The 19,464-nt window shown below is 38.7% G+C and overlaps 1 protein-coding gene across 1 annotated transcript; it reads left to right on the top strand.

Moving 5' to 3' along the window:
• Positions 1-8,060: 8,060 nt before the first annotated feature.
• Positions 8,061-18,698, top strand: CLDN12 (claudin 12). The gene is made up of 3 exons (XM_065884061.1): positions 8,061-8,149; positions 9,844-9,930; positions 15,401-18,698. Exon 3 carries the CDS (start codon positions 15,434-15,436, stop codon positions 16,166-16,168), a length of 735 nt encoding a protein of 244 aa, XP_065740133.1. The 5' UTR covers positions 8,061-8,149; positions 9,844-9,930; positions 15,401-15,433; the 3' UTR covers positions 16,169-18,698.
• The last annotated feature ends 766 nt before the right edge of the window (positions 18,699-19,464 follow it).

The raw sequence follows: 19,464 nt of genomic DNA, 5'->3' as shown, positions 1-19,464 counted from the left end.
TAGATATATCTTTGTGATTTCAGCTTTTGGAAATTTTTCTTTCTTAAGTATAAGATTATTTTTTTTTTTTTTTTTGCGGTATGCGGGCCTCTCACTGTTTTGGCCTCTCCCGTTGCGTGCTCCGGACGCGCAGGCTCAGCGGCCATGGCTCACGGGCCCAGCGGCTCCGCGGCATGTGGGATCCTCTCGGACCTGGGCACGAACCTTTTGGGCTTCCCTGGTGGCGCAGTGGTTGACAGTCCGCCTGCGGATGCAGGGGACACGGGTTCGTGCCCAGGTCCGAGAGGATCCCACATGCCGCGGAGCCGCTGGGCCCGTGAGCCATGGCCGGGAGAGGCCACAACAGTGAGAGGCCCACGTACTGCCAAAAAAAAAAAAAAAAAGTATTTTTTTCTTGCTTTGGACACACTGATGTATATCTCATTTTATTGTGTCCTAGTCGTTTCACTGTCTACTTTCATATTTTAGTAAGGAGAATAAATAGGAAGTACAATATTAAGCAGTATTATCCATCATCAGTATATTCTCAGGAGATTATAATTTCTAAATTTCTGCCTGACTTTCAAAAATACTTACATATTATACATTTTCTCTTAATGCATTTTATTATAAAATATACATGTTAATTGTGAAATAAAATAAAATTTAAACAGTGCAAAAGCATATAAAGTAAAAAAGAAAAGTTCCCATCTTTCTGCATCAGGCTCTCCAGTTCTCAGAGAAAACCACATGTTCTTGCAGAATTTTTTAATGCATATATCTTTTTGCCTAAATGAGTTCATTATATAAGACTTTCCAAGGTTTTTTGGTTTTTACAAAATAGTAGCAAGTTAATGAGCTTCTAAAAATTATTCTTCAGTGCTACTTTTAAACTATTAGGAATTGTTTTGGAATTTAAGGCTAAGTGAAGCCTTAACATGTGGCTGTAAGTGTTAAATAAAAATGGCACTATCATTCTACTTAAATTTCTTCTGATGTGACAATGTGAGTGACTTCTTACAATTGTTATTTCACTTTTATTTGTTCTGTTTTCTATTCCCCACTCCCACCTCCCATCCCAGTCCCCAGATCACTGGCTTTTCTTGTGTTTCTTTTCATTGCATGGCTATTTATTGAGTGTCTCCCCTGTGCCAGGCACTGTGCGGGGCGCTGCATGTCCAATGTTAAGGAGAATAGACAGGACCTGCTGCCCTCATGGATCTCACGTTCAACATCAGAAGCTGCAGGGGATTAGAGCACTTTACAGCAAAGGAGTAAGAGTGAGGAAAGCGTTTGGAATTTGAACATCTTTACTGATCACAGTGACCATGTTTCATATTGGGTACGTTTTACATTTATAACTTGAGTGTCATTTTTCTCTTTTTCACTTCTATTGTTTCCTAAGTATGAACAAGTAGCAGTGTGATGACAGTTTGATCAGGTGAATTTCTGAAGTTCTGACACCATAATCTTATTTTTTGCTGTGGCAAAGGATAGTAGATGTGTGTTGAGGACTAAGAGGAATTGTAGCTTATTTGTTGTGTCTGTATTGCCCAGGTTACCACTCCACGACTAACTGAAACAGTTTATGTAACTCACTAAAATGTTCCATTATTTGTATTTTCTTCTTACCAAAAGTGTACTCTATGTACCTTTTTCTGATGGTTGATTTTTATTCTAAATGAAAGAAGAAAATCTGAATTCCTTTTTTATAAAATAAAAAATAAATTTTAAACACTTAAAGATTTATTTTGAAATATATATTTTAACTGCCATTTATTTTGTCCTTAATACTTTTTTGTTAAAAAGTATTGTTATAATACTGAATCCTTAATTGGATCCTTAATTGTTGTAGTACTGAATGGCCAGGGTATCAATACACTGTGTTTAACAAATTTTTACCAAGTCCCAGTCATTCTTGCAGAGCTTGCTATTTCAGAGTCATTTACCATCATAAATTACAAATTTATGCTACCAGACACTGTCAAGTATCCAACTGTGAGGTTGGATCTGTGCTCTGAAGATTTCACCTATGAAAAAAAAAAATTCAGAAACCTATTGTTCTTTTTGTAATATATATCCATATTATTTATCATAGCGAAATGACCTTTTTGTAAAATAAATGTTTTCTTTTAAGTGGTAAACATGTATTATATAATCAAGGGGGGAAATTTGCTTTCATAATGGGCAAAATTAGGTCAAGGGTATTTTATTTCAGGATTTATCCAGTTAGTTTTCCTGTAAAGTTATGTTTTTTTTTAGCTCAGTGTTCATTTGCTTTGTGAGGATAGAGGTCAGAGAAAGTTAATGAAAACTACAGATTTGGTTTTCTTGCTAAAAATGTACACAAAGACATGGAGTATTTTCCAAGTAGTTTCACAGGGTTTTTGCAAAGTTCAGATAAAATATTCAGTTAACAAAGTTAAGTTCCATCAAGAAATTTGTAATACCATTGAGGTACATTAAAAATAATGTTTCAGGGCTTCCCTGGTGGCGCAGTGGTTGAGAGTCCGCCTGCTGATACAGGGTACACGGGTTCGTGCCCTGGTCCAGGAAGATCCCACATGCCGTGGAGCCGCTGGGCCCGTGAGCCATGGCTGCTGAGCCTGCGCGTCCGGAGCCTGTGCTCCGCAACGAGAGAGGCCACAACAGTGAGAGGCCCACGTACCGCAAAAAAAAAAAATAAAAAATAATGTTTCAAACCAACAGCATAGAAATATACTTACAAGTTATAGCTTAAAAAACAAAATGAAAATGGGGAATAATATAAATTGGTAAACTTTATACAAAAGACAATTTAAAAATATGGCAACATTTTTTTTGAAGTCCAAATCATTAAGTTGGATGGTAGGTACATGAGTGTTTTGGGGGTTTTTTTGACCTTTTTGTGATCTAAAATATTTTATAATTACAAAAAAGTATTTGCCTTACAAAAGTTTATATACCTTGGGAATTAAGAGGTAAACCTAGTTGATAAATATTGGCAGACAACATGCTACAATCTTTACTGCAGAGTTTAATGATGAAAAATATCTATTTTTTTTTCTTAAAGAGATATTTCAGGGAAGCGTTCTATTTATTTTCTGTTTTGTGATTGGAGGTAGCAAGTACAGGGAAAGTATCAGTGGACTCTTTTTAGCTTTTTAGTGAGTGTCACAAGCCAGCTGAAGGAAAAGCAAAATCAAATAGCTAATAGAAATGAGAAAAGGAGAAAGAAAAGTATGTTTGTTGGAAAGTTGGAGTATTTCCTTGTGGATAACTTAGGAGTAAAAGATGGGCTCATTGTCTCAGTTGGATGAGAAGCCAGCGGCAATTTCAACTACCTTTTCTGACTATAACCACTAATTTTAGGGTGTCCTAATTTTAAAAAAAATTTTCTGTTTCTCATTGTAAGACAGTTGCTTAATTAATAGTTGTTGGGTATTTGGAAGACTTCAAAGGAAGTAATCTCCTTTGTGTATATTATTAATGTGTTCATAATAGAAATGAAATCTTTTGGGGTACCCAGATACCAAGCTATGTGAAGCATAGGTGTTATCTGAATCATGTCCTTTCCTTTGAAATACTTGGAATTTGAAGAACAGCATATGCAATTTATATTACAACTAATTCTGGAGCAAATATAGCAAGGCAGTTTTTTCCTATTTATTTTGTAAACTCTGAGTGCATTGAAAATTGAAAGCAAAGGACAAGAGCTTCCTTTGTTCATGGCACATATTTCAATATATTTTTCTGAAATTGTCAGTATCTTCTGACCAGTGCCTTCATTTTCTGATTTGTTGTCAAACATTGTTATTGGTATTATTTCTATATAAAAGGCTTTAGAAAGGCCATGGTGTAATATTCTTATATTAAGAAAAAGGATATGATTATAAAGCTAAAACATACCTTCAGTTTTATTTGTTTATGGTTTGCTACAAATTGAGGGAGATTGAAAATATCTTAAATCAAGAGCAGACATTGAGTAAAAGCTTATGGCTTTGGATGGATTTGAAGCATGATTAAATGATAGAGTAAATAAAAGCCTCTGGTCAACCAAACCCTAATGGAGGGAAATAAGAGTACTGCATAATAATTGAGCCTCAGCTTCAAAAACAAATCTTTCTGTGAACTGGTACTACTCCCAGGGTCAAGAGAAATAGTAAGAACAATACTGAGCACACATGGCCTTTCCTATAAAAATATGAACCAGAAAACTCACAGACTTAAAAGAACCATTAATGTCATAATCCCAAATTTGCAACATGTTCATCAGATGTTTAACATACAGGTTTCTCTTTAAAAATGGGGTATATGGGCTTCCCATAAAGCAGAAACTAACACACCATTGTAAAGCAATTATACTCCAATAAAGATGTTAAAAAAAATCCATACAAAAAATAGTGGTGGTGGGAGGAGGGGTAATAGGCATGGTAAAAGACAAACGATTTAAAACACCTGCAAGCAATTCCAGGAAAAAGCCTTCAGTTATTGTACTTTAAGCCAATTCTGTTGTACAGTCCCGTCCCCTTCCGGCTCCCTCCCCTCTTCACTAGTAACTTTATTAAAGGTCAGGAACAAGTGCTGTAGTCCTAGCTATGTTATAGTAGAGGACACATTCCTAACAGTTTTTTTTTCAAGCAGGGGGGAGCTCATTCTGTGTGCTGCTGCAGCACGAGGAACCGAAAAGAAAGAGGTGCCCTTGCTCGCTCGCCTAACAATTTTTAAAGTGACATCTCACTGCTTGATTTATCCAGAACCTTCTTCCCTTATTTCCTGTATTAGTTTGCTAAGGCTGCCATAACAAAGTACCACAAACTGAGGACTTAAACAGCAGAAATCTTCTGTCTCTTCCAGTTCTAGAAGCTGGAAGTTGGAGATAAAGGTGCCAACAGGATTAATTCCTTCAGAGAGCTGTGGAGAGAGAATCTTCCATGCCATTCACCTAGCATGTAGTGATTAGCTGGCAATCTTTGGCATTCCTTGGCCTATAGAAGCATCACCCCAATTTCTGCCTTCATCTTTGCATGGCATTCTGTGTGAGGTTGTCTTCAGATTTCCCCTCTTCCTAAGGAAACCAGTCATATTGGATTAAGGCTAATACTAAGGACCTCTTTTTAACTTGATTACCTCTGTAAAGACCCTATCTCCAAATAACGTTATATCCTGATGTATGCTGAGGGAGTTAAGACCTCAGTAGATGAATTTTTGAGGGACATATTCAACCCACAAGGCTTCCCTTCTTTTCTTTCTACACTTCCCAACTAATAGTAAAAATTTACTTCCCAACTATACTTGCCAACTTCCCAATTATAATGTTATCTATTATTTTTATTTGACAGTCTCGTCTAAAAACAAGTTTATGGGTTTTTTCATTAATCTAAGTTTGCTGAATTTCAGTCGTGGAGTTGGAGAAATACTATGGTGAAATATGACTAACATGGAAAAGGAACAGTGTGTGCAAGTTAATTTACAATTTGAGGTTGAACTGTGTAGTTTACTATGTAGTTTAGTGAAGATACAAATATTCAGAGCAGCGGGGAGGTAGGTAGGATTTGAGTGAGCAAAGAGGATAGTATGAGGTCATTTCAAGTTCAGGAATAGCTTCAATGAGCAGTTAGATCTTAGAGGCAGAAATCCAAAAATAGGAAACTGTCCTGAGTCTGGAGAATTCTGAATAGTGACAGCCATCTTTTAGGAAGATCTGCCACTTAACCACTTCTTGACTTTGGGCAAATTATTTAACCTTTCTGCATCTCAATTTCTTTGTCATTAATATGAGGTTATGGTAATTAAATTAGAGAGTCCATGAAAAAGTGCTTGGTATATATTCAGTGTTATCTATTATTTTTTTAATTGATAATATATGTAAGGAAACTGTTAAAATATCTTTATGTGAAGAAGTGAAAGCAGCTGGTGGACAGTGAATTAATCAGATAAACTAGAAGAAAGGTAGAAATGTTGATGTTTCCATATCCAAGGAAGAAAAGTTTAGGGAAAAAAGGTGGTCTGAATTGTGTAATGTGGACCTGAAGCCGGTGGAAGAGAATTAGGACCAAAAAGAAGCCTTTGAATTCAAGCAGAAAGAGGTTATTAGTGACTGTAGGGAGAATAATAGTCCCCTAAAGATGTCCTTCTTCTCCTCTCTGGAATCTGAAAATGCTCTGTTACAGAATTAAGGTTGCAAGTCAGATGACCATAAAATAGAAAAATTATCCTGGGTAGTCCAGATGGGTCAATTTTAATCACAAGTTTCTTAAAAGCTACAAGAGGGAGGCAGAAGAATGTAGGGTGAAATGATTTAGATATTGAAAGACTCAACCAGTATTGCTGGGTTTGAAGATGGAAGGGGGCCACAAGCTAAGGAATGAAGGTGTCCTCAGGAACTGGAGAAGTAGAAAGAAAAGGAGATTTCCCTGGAGCTTCCAGAAAAAAACACAGCTCTTGCTTCCAGAAAAAAACACAGCTGATACCTTGATTCTAGCCCAGGGAGACCCTGTCAGATTTCTGACCTCCAGAACTGTAAGATAATAAATTTGTGGCGTTTTATAAGCCACTGAGTTTGTGGTAACTTGTTGAAGCAGCAATAGGAAACTAATAGAGTAAACGAGAATCTTCGTAGAATTTTGGTGATGAACGGTATATTGCAGTGAACTTGGAAGCCAGGATTGTTAATTGCTCAAAGTCTTACCTAAAGTACTTCTGAGAATGATATTCCAACATTCTAGTCCCACTAGGGCATGTAAGTATTTCACTTCATCTTTTCCATACCAAAGGCAGGCTAAACATAGACCTGAACTTGATCAATAAGTCTAAAAATAGGGTTGTCTTCCCTTCCTTTTATAGCTTTAAAAAAACATATTATCAACTACATATACATCTCAGCTAAAGTCTGCTAACAAGGTAGTCATCAGTGACTGGGAAATAAATTATAAAATGATTTTGTACACAGTTATTTGATTCAATTCAGTTTTATAGATTAGAGAACTGAAGTTCAGAGCAAAGAATCCTGTGTCATATCGTCATCATGCATCTGCTATTGCCAGAGCTGGCTTGGAGCCCAGAGCCTTTTTGTACCCAGAGATCCTTTTCACCCAATGCTGTCCCTCTTTCTCATTGTTACATCTCTAGGTCTGGCTTTGGGATCGGATTGCTTCTGGCCTTAAATCACCTTACATCCTCTGAAGCAGTATGGAAGATGAGAAAGTGGTAGCAGTGCAGATAGTAGCCTTTTTCATTACTAACACATAGTCCTGTTACTAGAGCAACACAAAAATGTCAAATGGAAATAGCAAATATGTAAAGTCCTTATTGTGTGTTAGACACGTATACTGTCTATGTATAGTAACTCATTTAATCCTCACCATAGTTTCTGATATAAATACATTATTATTACAGATGAGATCCTGAGCTACAAAGAGGTTATTTAACTTGCCCAAGGTCATACAGCGGCAGAGTGGGATAGGGATGGATGCCATCTTTTACTTTCATTTAAAATTATGATGCTTTCTCTCAAACTTTTTATTTTGAAAATGTTCAAAGGTACATTGAATAGTACAATGAACACCCGTATACTTACTCTCTCTAGATTTAACGATTATCAATATTTACCACATTTACTTTATCTCCATTTATGTGTATGTGTGATCATGACACTTCAGCATCTGCCCAGGGCAAGGCCACCTCCAAATATGCCTCAATGGCATATTGATTGTTTTGAATTAAAGTTACTTGAGAAACAGCAGGTGGAAAAAAAAATGAAATAAAAACAAAAAAACACTGACCCTCCCTCCCCCTTTCCCACTGAAAGTGGTAAATAAATCATTTAGTGGGAAATATTTACTTGGGGACCCAACTCAAAACTATTTTTAGTTTTGTTTCCTTTAACTGTTTTTTAGACCTGTAACAAATCTGGACGGAACTGAAGGTGCTAGAGGAATGGTGGAGGTGGGAAGCGGAGCAGAGGGCGGGAGGTGGTCCCAGGATATTGCCTGGGACTGCCGGCCCAGTGGATTTTGGGAATTGTAGTCTCCCAGTCATCCAGGACATGCTGGTTTAGGGAACCTGACTACGAGTCCCAGAAGCCTCCGGTGTGGCTCACTGGGAACGCACTTCCTGGGACGCGGAGAGGTAGGCGCTGTAAGAGCTTCCTCAGTGTGGGCGAGTAAAATGCTCTGGATGTGAGAAACAGGTAGGTCTGGTCAAGAATGTTCTAATTTCTGGGTCTTTTGCATAAGTAGCTGAGGATTTTGTGTAAGGTTGCTTAAACGACGGGAGTCATTTAGCCTTGAAAAATGCTGACCACATTTGCGGACGTGAACACTGAGTGAGGAGGTGTTTGGTAGAGCTCTAAAAAATTATTTTGGATCCAGGAGTATGAAAATGGCTAGGGGTCTGGTCGGGGCAGCCAGGGGCTTGGGGCTTGCCTGGCCGGGTGTGCGGTGTGGAGCTGCAGGTTGCTATTTTTGAATCAGCAGCTCATGCTGGTTGTGTAATGATGACCTGCTCACTGTTCAACCCACTCAGTGTTGCAGAGATGGGTTTTTCTGAGAGCGTTCATAGTCACTGTTGCGGTCTCTTTCCATTGGTTCTAACCTGGAAAGCTCTTTTTTTTTTCTCTCTTTTTTTCTGCTCGCTCTGGTGCTCCTGAGGACACAGCTCAAAGGGAGTGAGAGGAGGGTGTGGGGGAGGGGAGGCTTCTCTGGAAGCTTGATTTGCTTTCCTCTGAAGCCCACGTTCTGTGTTACAGGCTTTGCAAGAGGCTAGTCATGACATTAGAAAGCCAGACTTGGTGACCCCACTTAAAAATGATTGCTCAGAGATCCTGTTGTGTGTTTTCTATTGTAAAAATGATTTCACTTAACTTTGGATTGAGCAGTTGTGCTTGAAACCAACCCAGACATACATCTGGAAAAGAGAAGAACAAAAACAAAAGCAAAAAAACCACCTGATTGAAATCACTTCTGTGCAGACTGTTGGGAACATCATTCTACTTAATGATCGTAGTAGGGCTAGTGATACAGCCTTAATCCAGGAAGTTTTCAGGTGTTTACAAGTTTTCCTTCTCATCCTCCTATTTGAGGTAAATAGTATTTGAAGATGAAGTTGTTGATGCTTAAGAAAGATATATGGAAACGTTTAAATGGCGGCTTGAGCTATTGGTGGAGCTATAAACTGAAAAAAACATTCTAGATGCAAATCTTAGTAGGCACAGTGCGAATCAGCTTGGACTAGTTTTGTTGTCAGTATCCTTTTTAAAGGTATTAAAGAAACATCATGGGGGCTTCTCTGGTGGCGCAGTGGTTGAGAGTCTGCCTGCCGATGCAGGGGACACGAGTTCATGCCCCGGTCCGGGAAGATCCCACATGCCGCGGAGCAGCTGGGTCCGTGAGCCATGGCCGCTGAGCCTGCGCGTCCGGAGCCTGTGCTCCGCAACGGGAGAGGCCACAACAGTGAGAGGCCCACGTACCGCCAAAAAAAAAAAAAAAAAAAAACATCATGAATGTCTTTTATGACAAGACAACTAATCACACAGTGTTTCATTGGCCCTCCATTCTTTCACTATAGTCATGAAAGGATCTAAAAAATTCATTAAATATTGATCATCTATTTCCAGGACAGTAAAGTGACTTTTATCCTTATTTTTCCTATCTTCTCGAATCACAAAATGAGGGTTAATTTTTTCTTCTGTATCTCACATATAGATATTGTGTGAATTTAAGAATAAACTGCCTTTTTTTTTTTAACTCATTAACCACCTTTTTTGGTTTAAGATTTCATTGATTTCAGATGATTGCTAATTATTTCTCCTAATGCTCTGTGAATTCAAATTGAGTTTTTAAACTAGTACCATTTTAATCTGAAGTACTTTTCCTGTTTCTTTAGGTCCAGATCATCTGTGCTGTGTGTTCAGATGTGCATATATTTCTTCTAAGTTGATTAAAGTTTTAGAACTATCAAGTACCTCAAAGAGTAAGTACATTCCTTGATTATATCTCTTCCTTTTGCTACCATATATCAGATGACACTTTTTTCTCTTGTTTAACAAAATAAAGTTATAGGACAGACCTCCATTGCAAGTGCTATGTTGATGATCTACAGTTTCTAAGAAAACCCAAATTACGGAAGAATTACGGTAGAAGGGACTGCTAGTGTTACTACCAAGGATTAATGTAGCTGCTATCACAGATGTATGCTTACGTAGCTATTCCTTAGAATTGTTCCTGAAACAATACAATAATGGATCTGGGGCTTCCCTGGTGGCGCAGTGGTTGAGAGTCCGCCTGCCGATGCAGGGGACACGGGTTCGTGCCCCGGTCCGGGAAGATCCCACATGCCGCAGAGCGGCTGGGCCTGTGAGCCATGGCCGCTGAGCCTGCGCCTCCGGAGCCTGTGCTCCACAACGGGAGAGGCCACAACAGTTAGAGGCCCGCGTACCAAAAAAAAAAAAAAAATAATAGTGGATCTGGTAATTCTTTAAGCTCTTAGCCACTATTCCTGCTTCAGACTTCTTTGAACTCTATTCCAAACCACAGGAAAGGTATTCTTTTGAAAATATTTTTATTTGAAATGTCTTTGATAACCTTTAATTGTGTACAAAAATTTATCCGTCTACTTCTCTGCAAGTCATTGTGGAACAGTTAGATGACAGATGTTAAGTGGGTGTTTTGAACAGAGTTCTTGTCTGATTTGGTCAGTAACTACTCTCAAAGAGAATGTTCTCATAAACCTACCAATAATCATTACAGACTTAAATTCCTGACCCTATTCTGCTTTACAAAGGGCTTTACTATATATGATCTCACAGCTACCTTGGGGGACATGTGAGAAATTTAAGATGCAGAGGACATAGGTGACTTTCCCAGTTTGCAAATAGTAGTTTATGACTTGCATATGAGTCTTGGGGTTGCCTGGGTTGCAATACCAAGCTGCCTCCCAGATGGAAACAGCAAGCTGACACATCTGTATATACAACCCAGCTCAAGACTGTCAGCCAGCTAGTGTTCATGGGTGCTCCTCAGATTGTTAAACTGTGTTCTTAGCCTTGCACATTTGCTGCAGTCGCTAATAAGGGGTTTTCATATGGCAAAAAGATGTTTTTTTCCTCATTGGGAGAAATATTTTAAAGAGGAAATAAAAATATAATAAATTGTTTAACTTTGATAAGCAAACATTAATTTTATATATGAACCAGTCTTAGTGGCAAGGGGCGAATCCCGTATGTAACATACCTGTTAAGTTGAAAACATGAGAATCAACAGAGCCATAATTGATCGAATCTCTAACCACTGTGGAAGTTAACCAGTGTTGCCAAACTTAGATATTTGTTTCTACAAGCATAGACTGTTTGTAAATACCTGGTCATGGCCTCATCTTTCTTGGGAAGTTTCTGGGGGAAGAAAATGAACTTTATTTTTAAAAATGAGAGGCTTTGGCCAATAAAGAATGGAAAGCAGGGGCACATTCTAGAAGCAGTTTGAAGGCTTCAACACACAGAGTATGAATGAATGAAATGAGTGGAACTGATCCTAGAGCAAATTTTTAACTTTCTGTGCCCTGACCATACTCACATGGACCTTCCATTTGTTTGTTTGTTCATTCATTCAACAAATAATTGAGTGCCTTCTATGTGCCAGTGTTGGACACAGTGAAAAAAACAGAAGGCTCTCTGTCCTCCTGAAATTTACAGTCTGGTGAGGAAGATAAACACTGAACAGGGAATATAAGAATAATCACTGCTACCAAAGAAAAAGTACGAAGGTGTAACTAGGGGCAGGCGGAAGGTGAAGGGTGGGGGAAGAGACGGGAAGTTTAGGGTCAGACTCCCTGGAAACCAGAAAGATGAGTACGAGTTAGCTAAGCAAAGAATAGGATGGGATTAAGAAAGTTCTAGGAGGAAAAACAGCATGAGAAAAAGCCCTTAGCCAAGTTGAAAAACAAAATTTGAGAAGTTAAAGGAAAAGCAGTATGGCTGCATAGACTGTAATATGTAATGTGGGAGAATGACACAATAAGGAGATTGAGAATCTGGCAGGAACCAAATGGTGGGATTTAAAACTTTGGAAACTATGGAAAAGATTTAAAACTTTATTCTGAGGAAGCTATTCAGTAGGAAGCTATTGAATGGTAAGAAATGATCAGATTTGCATTTGAGAAAATTATGCCAAATTCGAAATTAATTGGTATAGCTCTAAGAGTCAGCATTATCTTTCAGTTTTAAATCACTAAACATATTCCTTTTCTCAACTATCCCTATAAAATTGTTACTTCATCCCTCTAGTGAGATATACTACTTACCATCAAATCATACATATGTGGAGTTAAGAGCAGGGTATATAAAAAGTACAGCAGCCAAAGAAAGTTACAAAGAGCAAGGACATTAATTCCAGCACTGAGACTGAAATTTAGTTAAATAGAGGTTAATAGTATTTCCCTTCTGAGAAATGCCATGGTATACTTGCTGGCTCTCTAAAATAGGACTGTTGGGCTTCCCTGGTGGCACAGTGGTTGAGAGTCCGCCTGTTGATGCAGGGGACACAGGTTTGTGCCCCGGTCTGGGAAGATCCCACATGCCGCGGAGCGGCTAGGCCCGTGAGCTGTGGCCGCTGAGCCTGCGCGTCTGGAGCCTGTGCTCTGTAACGGGAGAGGCCACAACAGTGAGAGGCCCGCGTACCGCAAAAAAAATAAATAAATAAATAAAATAAGATAAAATAGGACTGTTCGTTAGTCTCTGGGATCTGAGCTAAGAATACTTCAGCAGACACAAGTTCAGGGGACTGATATAACACTTGTACTGATTTGATGCAGGATAAATTTGAACATACTTGATACTGAAATAGATATTGACTATTGACCCACCTCTGTTTATTAGTGTCATTTGATAGTCTGTAGGCTAAGAACTACAGAAATTATTTATCAATAACAAAGTCATTCATACTGATCTTGTTTCTCATTTCATTTGCGTTGTAGGAATTAGGGGTACAGGGCAGCTTGATTGAAGAAATCTCAATCACATTGATACTCCAAGTAATTGTCCCCTACCTCTGAAAGCAGGAAGGAATTGTGATTGGGTTAGGACTTTGCATGGGTTATGTGAAGGAGTTCTGAAGCTTTGAAAGAAACTGGGGGAACCTTTTTCCTTACGTCTTCACAACATTGATTAAATCTTCATTCTCTTTCATTGCTCAGTTGTTCTCTAACACTGAATGATACATTTTTATGAACAGGTATCTTATTGGGTCACTTTGCTTAATACCTAACAATAATCACTTGATATGTAATAATCAGACATCTCTTTCATTATCAGCATTTTGAGTTCTTATAAAACAGCATATTTTTTCCCTCAGTCTGACTGTTAACACACTGGGGCAAGGTCCAGATCTTAATGGCCTTAGTGTCCCTCTAGGGCCTAACAGAGTGTTTTGCATGTGCTAGATACTCAGTAAATACCTGTTGAATGAATGATTGCTTAGTAATGGCTACTTCCTTGTGCAGTTCTACGTCATTAATAGCCTACCTTTGTGAGTTGCTGTGGCCTTGGGCCGGGGCCCAGTATTTATTTATTTACATATTCCTAAAATGACTCTTGTGCCAGGCACTGTGCAGGTTACTTACAGTATACTGGGGGGACAGGCGAATGAGCAGAAACCAACAGGAAGCTGGATTCTAGAGACTGACAACAGTAGTGGCCTTTTCCAGGGTAAACATCCTCAAACTTGCACCAGAGTTTCCATTGTTGGACTAAGGTGGTCGGTTGGTTGCTAAAATTAAGCATTTAAAATTTGCAGGAAAAAATAAATTAGGACCATAATTCCTCTGTTTGAAGTATTTTCATCCTTAACATTTTCTTAAACAATTACTACTTTTGGTAATATTGACAGAAGACAACATGATAAACAAGTAGTAAACTAAGAACAGAGAAACTTAGAACTAGTTATGCTTAACTTGAGGACTTTAAAAAGTGGTCACTTGTGCTTAAACTCTGATTTTTATATTGTACACTTACATATATGTGTGTGTGTATAGGTATGTACACATACGTGTATGTTTTCTGCTAGTAAAATTATTCCTAGTTCATGTGATTGTGTTAAATATATAGTAAATTAAAATAGTCTGTTCTGTTGTCTCATAGGAGGCATGATGGAAGGCAGAGAAAATACATTTGAGTGGTGTTTGGAGAGTGAGTTTCAAACTCTTGAATAAATAAAGGTGAATAATACACTGGTTTTTATAATTTGTCATATACAGAAAAAGAACACAGCCTTTTGAGATGAAAGGCCTGGCTACCTTTTTTCTTTTTCCTTATAATAGCATTAATAGAGATAGGTTGTCATTACTTCAGAAATCTCTGTATTCATTTTATATGAGCAGTAATAGTAGACTAACCAATCATAGTATATTAGTATAATAACCAATAGTTTAATAACCTGAAATGCATGCCCATCATCTTGAACCAGTCAGGAAGTAGATGAGTAGAATAATTTCAGGGACCTTTGTTCTCTCTTTTTCGTTTGAGTAACTCATTGGAGAGGAGTCTATTTATGTTTTGTGATTTTCTGGTATGCCCGGTATATAGGAATGAGATGTTTGCTTTTTTTTAATTTAACGTTTGTTCAACAGATGTTCTTTGAACTGCTCCAGGATGCCAGGCACTGAGCTGATCACTGAGTGCTAAGAAGTAGTTAACGCTTGCATCCCACTTATAAGGCGCCAGATGTAACTTTAAGCATTTGACATTATACTAACTCATTGAATACTTAGAAAACCCTGTGAGGTAGGCACAGTTACTTTTCCCATTTTACAGATGAGGAAAATGAGGCACACGGAAGTATTGTTGTTGACCCAAGGTGTCTTTGGTCACTTGGCTAGAAAGTGAGTAATTGCGGATTGGAACCCAAGTAGTCTGGCTCAGAGTCTGCCCTCAACCACTCTGCTGCCCTGTAGTGCTTCTTTCCCTATGCCTTTGTCTTTTATGCTGGTCCCATTTTACATTTGCGTGAGCATTTGAAGCCGAATTTGTGTTGTTTGTAGTTGACGGTTGATGAGTGCTTTGACCCTATATATTTGAGTGTCTGACACATCAAAGTGTTTGATATGTGGTTGTCGAATGAGTGATTTTGGACAACTGAGAGAATTCCTGATGTGATGTTAAGAGAATCTGAAATTATTTTGGTGGTTCCTCTGATTCACTGTGTAGAAAAATACTCATGTGTGAAGACTTTAGTTGCTATATGACCCAGGCAGTAGTAAGCGATCGTGTGTGTGTGCAGCTGTGCTCTGAGGTCACATGCATGTGTGCTTATATACATTCATATTGTACATGGAGAGGAGACAAGGGACAGAATTTCCCTGTTTGCATTGATGTCATTGGTTGTGTTTCCAGTCAGCACCATGCTCTCCTATTGTCCCCTCATGATTTGTCCTCTTGTGTGTCACCCCCTAGTCTGACTGGCAGTACTGCACAAGCCTGCCTGCCATGGGCTGTCGGGATGTCCATGCAGCCACGGTCCTCTCCTTCCTGTGTGGAATCGCTTCGGTAGCAGGCCTCTTTGCGGGGACTCTGCTTCCCAACTGGAGAAAATTACGACTGATCACGTTCAACAGAAATGAGAAGAACCTGACTGTTTACACAGGCCTGTGGGTGAAATGTGCCCGGTACGACGGGGGCAATGACTGCCTGATGTACGACACTACTTGGTACTCATCAGTTGACCAGCTGGACCTGCGGGTCCTCCAGTTTGCCCTGCCCCTCAGCATCCTGATTGCAATGGGGGCCCTGCTGCTCTGCCTGATTGGAATGTGTAACACCGCCTTCAGGTCCTCGGTGCCCAACATCAAACTGGCCAAGTGTCTGGTCAATAGTGCCGGCTGCCATCTGGTGGCCGGGCTGCTGTTTTTCCTGGCAGGTACTGTGAGCCTCTCCCCATCCATCTGGGTCATCTTTTATAACATCCATCTGAACAGGAAGTTCGAGCCAGTCTTTATGTTTGACTATGCAGTGTATGTCACTATTGCTAGTGCTGGGGGCTTGTTTACGACTTCCCTTCTACTGTTTATTTGGTACTGTGCATGCAAATCTTTGCCTTCTCCTTTCTGGCAACCGCTGTACTCCCATCCTCCCAGTATGCATACATATTCACAGCCCTATTCAGCACGCTCCCGCCTCTCTGCCATAGAAATTGACATTCCAGTAGTTTCACACAGCACCTAGTGGGGAAATAGTTGCTAAAGAAAACTTGTAGCCTCACATTTCCCTTGTGCAAGGAGCTATTTTGGACCTATATACATTTTCCTTTGATCACAGTCAGTGAAGCCAAATTAGTATGTCTTAGTAGGATGAAGTGCTGCTAGTTTTTATGAAAAGTACAATATTTAAATGTGAATCATTCCTTTTATCTTCTTATGCTAGAAGGATTTTTAGCCTCCAGGTTGATATCTGATCAGTTATTTCGGTGGAAAGGACCTGTGTCTCAACTGAGGTGATTTAGAGCAACATAGTAAAAAATGATTGCTAAGAGAAGCTCTTATAAGCGATCCTTATGAGTATTTCAGAATGTGTTTTGTCCTTTTGCTATAATACCTTAAATTGGGAAAAAAGGGCAATTTCAAAATAAAAATCTTTTTTCAGGTAAGGGTGATATTTTAACAGTAGCCAGTCTACCAGCTTAGGCTGTAACTTTTCTTACTTCTTTCTCGGGGCAAAATGTATTGAATAGAGTTCGGTATTTTGAAGATGACTTTCTTTTGTGAGTTCTTATCTTCTACCTCATGCCTGTGTTTAAAAATAAAATGTATTTTAAGTGATGTCAGAGAGAATAAACCTAACATTTAAAATATCTATTAGTATGGATAACATTTAACATAATTTTAAAAGTTAATAGTTCTATAAGTTGTATTATTAAAGTGTGCCATGCGATGGGTTGGTGCTTCCTCTGAGGCAGAAAAACTTTTCCCCAGATATCATCCACCAAGTGGTACTCATGCCCACGTATAATCTCTTAGTGACTAAGAGAAAGAAATAAAGAGGCCCGAGTGGTTAGTTCTCCTTTAGACAGTGGTAGGGGACAAGCATCTGTTCTTCAGTGACAACATCAGAGATTCATTCTGGTGACTGCCTTTTGGGTGATGGGTGAAGTGAGGCATGACTTCACCATGACTGCATTCACCCTTGATTCAGTTCCTGCCCCCATCACTGATTATTTTCTTGAGGATATATCTTTGCCCAACACTTTACTAGGTGCTATAGAGGATACATGCAAAGAATGAGATCTGGTCCCATCTACTAAGAAATTTTAATTTAATAGAGAAGATCAAATTGTTATCTGACAATTAGGGAACAGTCTGACTTCAGTGACAGCTGGTCTTCACTTCTCAATCATTGATCTAGGAATATATTTCACCCAGAGACATGGCTTTCTGGCAGACAGGCTTATTGTACAATACCAGCAATATTTAGAACCCAGAAATTCAGTTTGTTAGATCCTTTAGAGCACCTACATTAGCCTAGACACTGTAATAACATGATATCAGATTCATAAGAATGGATGGGCAAAAGTGGTAAAGATTAAATTGTTCCCTTTTCACCTCTGAAAGTATGACGATGTATTAAAGAGGGAGGAATATTTAAAATCTCTCTTCTAATGGGGTAACATTTAGAGGAAACCATGTTAACACCGAGATGAATGCTTAGAAATTCAGGGATATTGGGTGTTTACCCTTATGAATTTGAGCTGTTTATTTGATGTAATTTGCTACACATTAGTGCTATGTTCATGGGGATTTTGTTCTATTACCCATTACAAAATTCACAGACAGCTAGTTGCATGGCTAACAGATTATTGTGCCTCTTTTGCAAATCTGAGTATGCTTCTGGTACTTCTGTGGATGTAAATGGTACTTTTGTTTCTAATTACAAACACTAGTTTATGTATATAGCAAATAAATACAGTTGTATAATTTTTAAATGCCATCAGTTGAAAGCACGCAAAACTATGGTTTTCTTAGCTATAGCTTCTGATTTCCTTCAGTTCTTTTAATTCTTCTCAGATACAGCTGAGTCTTGATCATTCCAAGACAGCGGCAGGTAGAATTTTGAGATTAATATTAATTTCCCCCCTTTGCTAATTAATTTCTGTCCCCTCTCTCACTGAAGTTGTCCAAAAGTGTCAAGAGTTCCACCATTCTTTGTATAAACAATGTTAAAAGCAGACTCAGCCATTAATATTCTAGACAGTTTTTAGTCCATGGGATCATGTATATAAAATGTTAAACTTCTCCTGTAAGAATCTTTCGGATTCTTTTCATAATCTGTAGCCTCTAATTAGTATTTATTATAGATTCACTTGGCAAAAGAAACAGTTGTTTCCCTTATTGTCGTTAATATTTCAGATTTGCTATCAGGAGCTATTCTTCAAAGCCATCAAAGGAAATCAAGTATTTATCATTCTTTTTAATAACTTTTGAGCATTCATCAGTCTATCATTGTGATGCGGGATATCTTTTTTTGTTGTTACAAGTCTCTTAATGTTAAAGGCCTTTTACAGAAGTTTGGGAAACCTTAAACGTAGTATGATCCACCAGATCTGGTTTATCCAACCATGGGAGAAAACAAAACCCTGAGCTTACTTTACTTGTAAATAAATATACACTATAATAGATAATATGTTTGCTGTAAACTGCAATGTAAAACCTCGATAAAACTGCACTGTACTTGATGTTTATTAAAAGATGTATTTTTACAAGTTTCTGTTTCTATCCTCATTTCGTCAGTGCTTTAAGTTGAAATATTTCGAGAAATGTTTCTCAAATATGTGCAAATTGAAAAAGACAGCACCACTTAAAGCCCTGTAGAATAGCAATTGGAACAGAATTGGAAAACTTGGCATTATTATCTCAGAAGCATCAGGACCCTTCATTTCTAAGAGTGGTCTTAGGAGTTTACTGGACTATTTCAATATTCCACAAAAAAAACACCAAATAAAGTCAAATGTGCCAGACTTGCCTCATCGATGGAGTGTTTCAGCGACCTGTGATCTTGGAGATTGGGATTTCTCAGATGGTTAAGTGGCAGATCTTTCCTTATTCTTCAGAACTTGAGGTTAACAGGAAAAGCAATCCTAACAGGTAAGTCACCTCAGAATTTCTGGAGCCTGGAATGAGTTCTTAGTTTTCTGCCTCCTGGTGAGAGCACTCACAAGCACTCCTCACTGAACCCAAGGCTCTCTGGTGGGACATTAGATGCCAAAGCCGTACGTTGCACTGGAAATCCAAAGCTGCTTCAAGCTGGCCATCCCCATAGCTGATTATACTAACGTACCACAGTCCGGAGCCTGCCCCTTGGTTGCACAGTCTCACTGAGGGTGGCTGAAATGCTAGAGAAACTCTTCATGCTAAACAAATTCACAAGAGACTGATTTACCAACCAGAAGTGAGAAATATAGATGCCTTGCAACCACTATCCAAGACCAGTGTTTTAAAAATACACCCTACACAGAGCTCCTTGGAGAA

This window comes from Phocoena phocoena, chromosome 9 (genome assembly GCF_963924675.1).
Source record: "Phocoena phocoena chromosome 9, mPhoPho1.1, whole genome shotgun sequence".
Taxonomy (NCBI): domain Eukaryota; kingdom Metazoa; phylum Chordata; class Mammalia; order Artiodactyla; family Phocoenidae; genus Phocoena; species Phocoena phocoena.
This window is presented reverse-complemented; position numbering and strand designations above follow the sequence as displayed.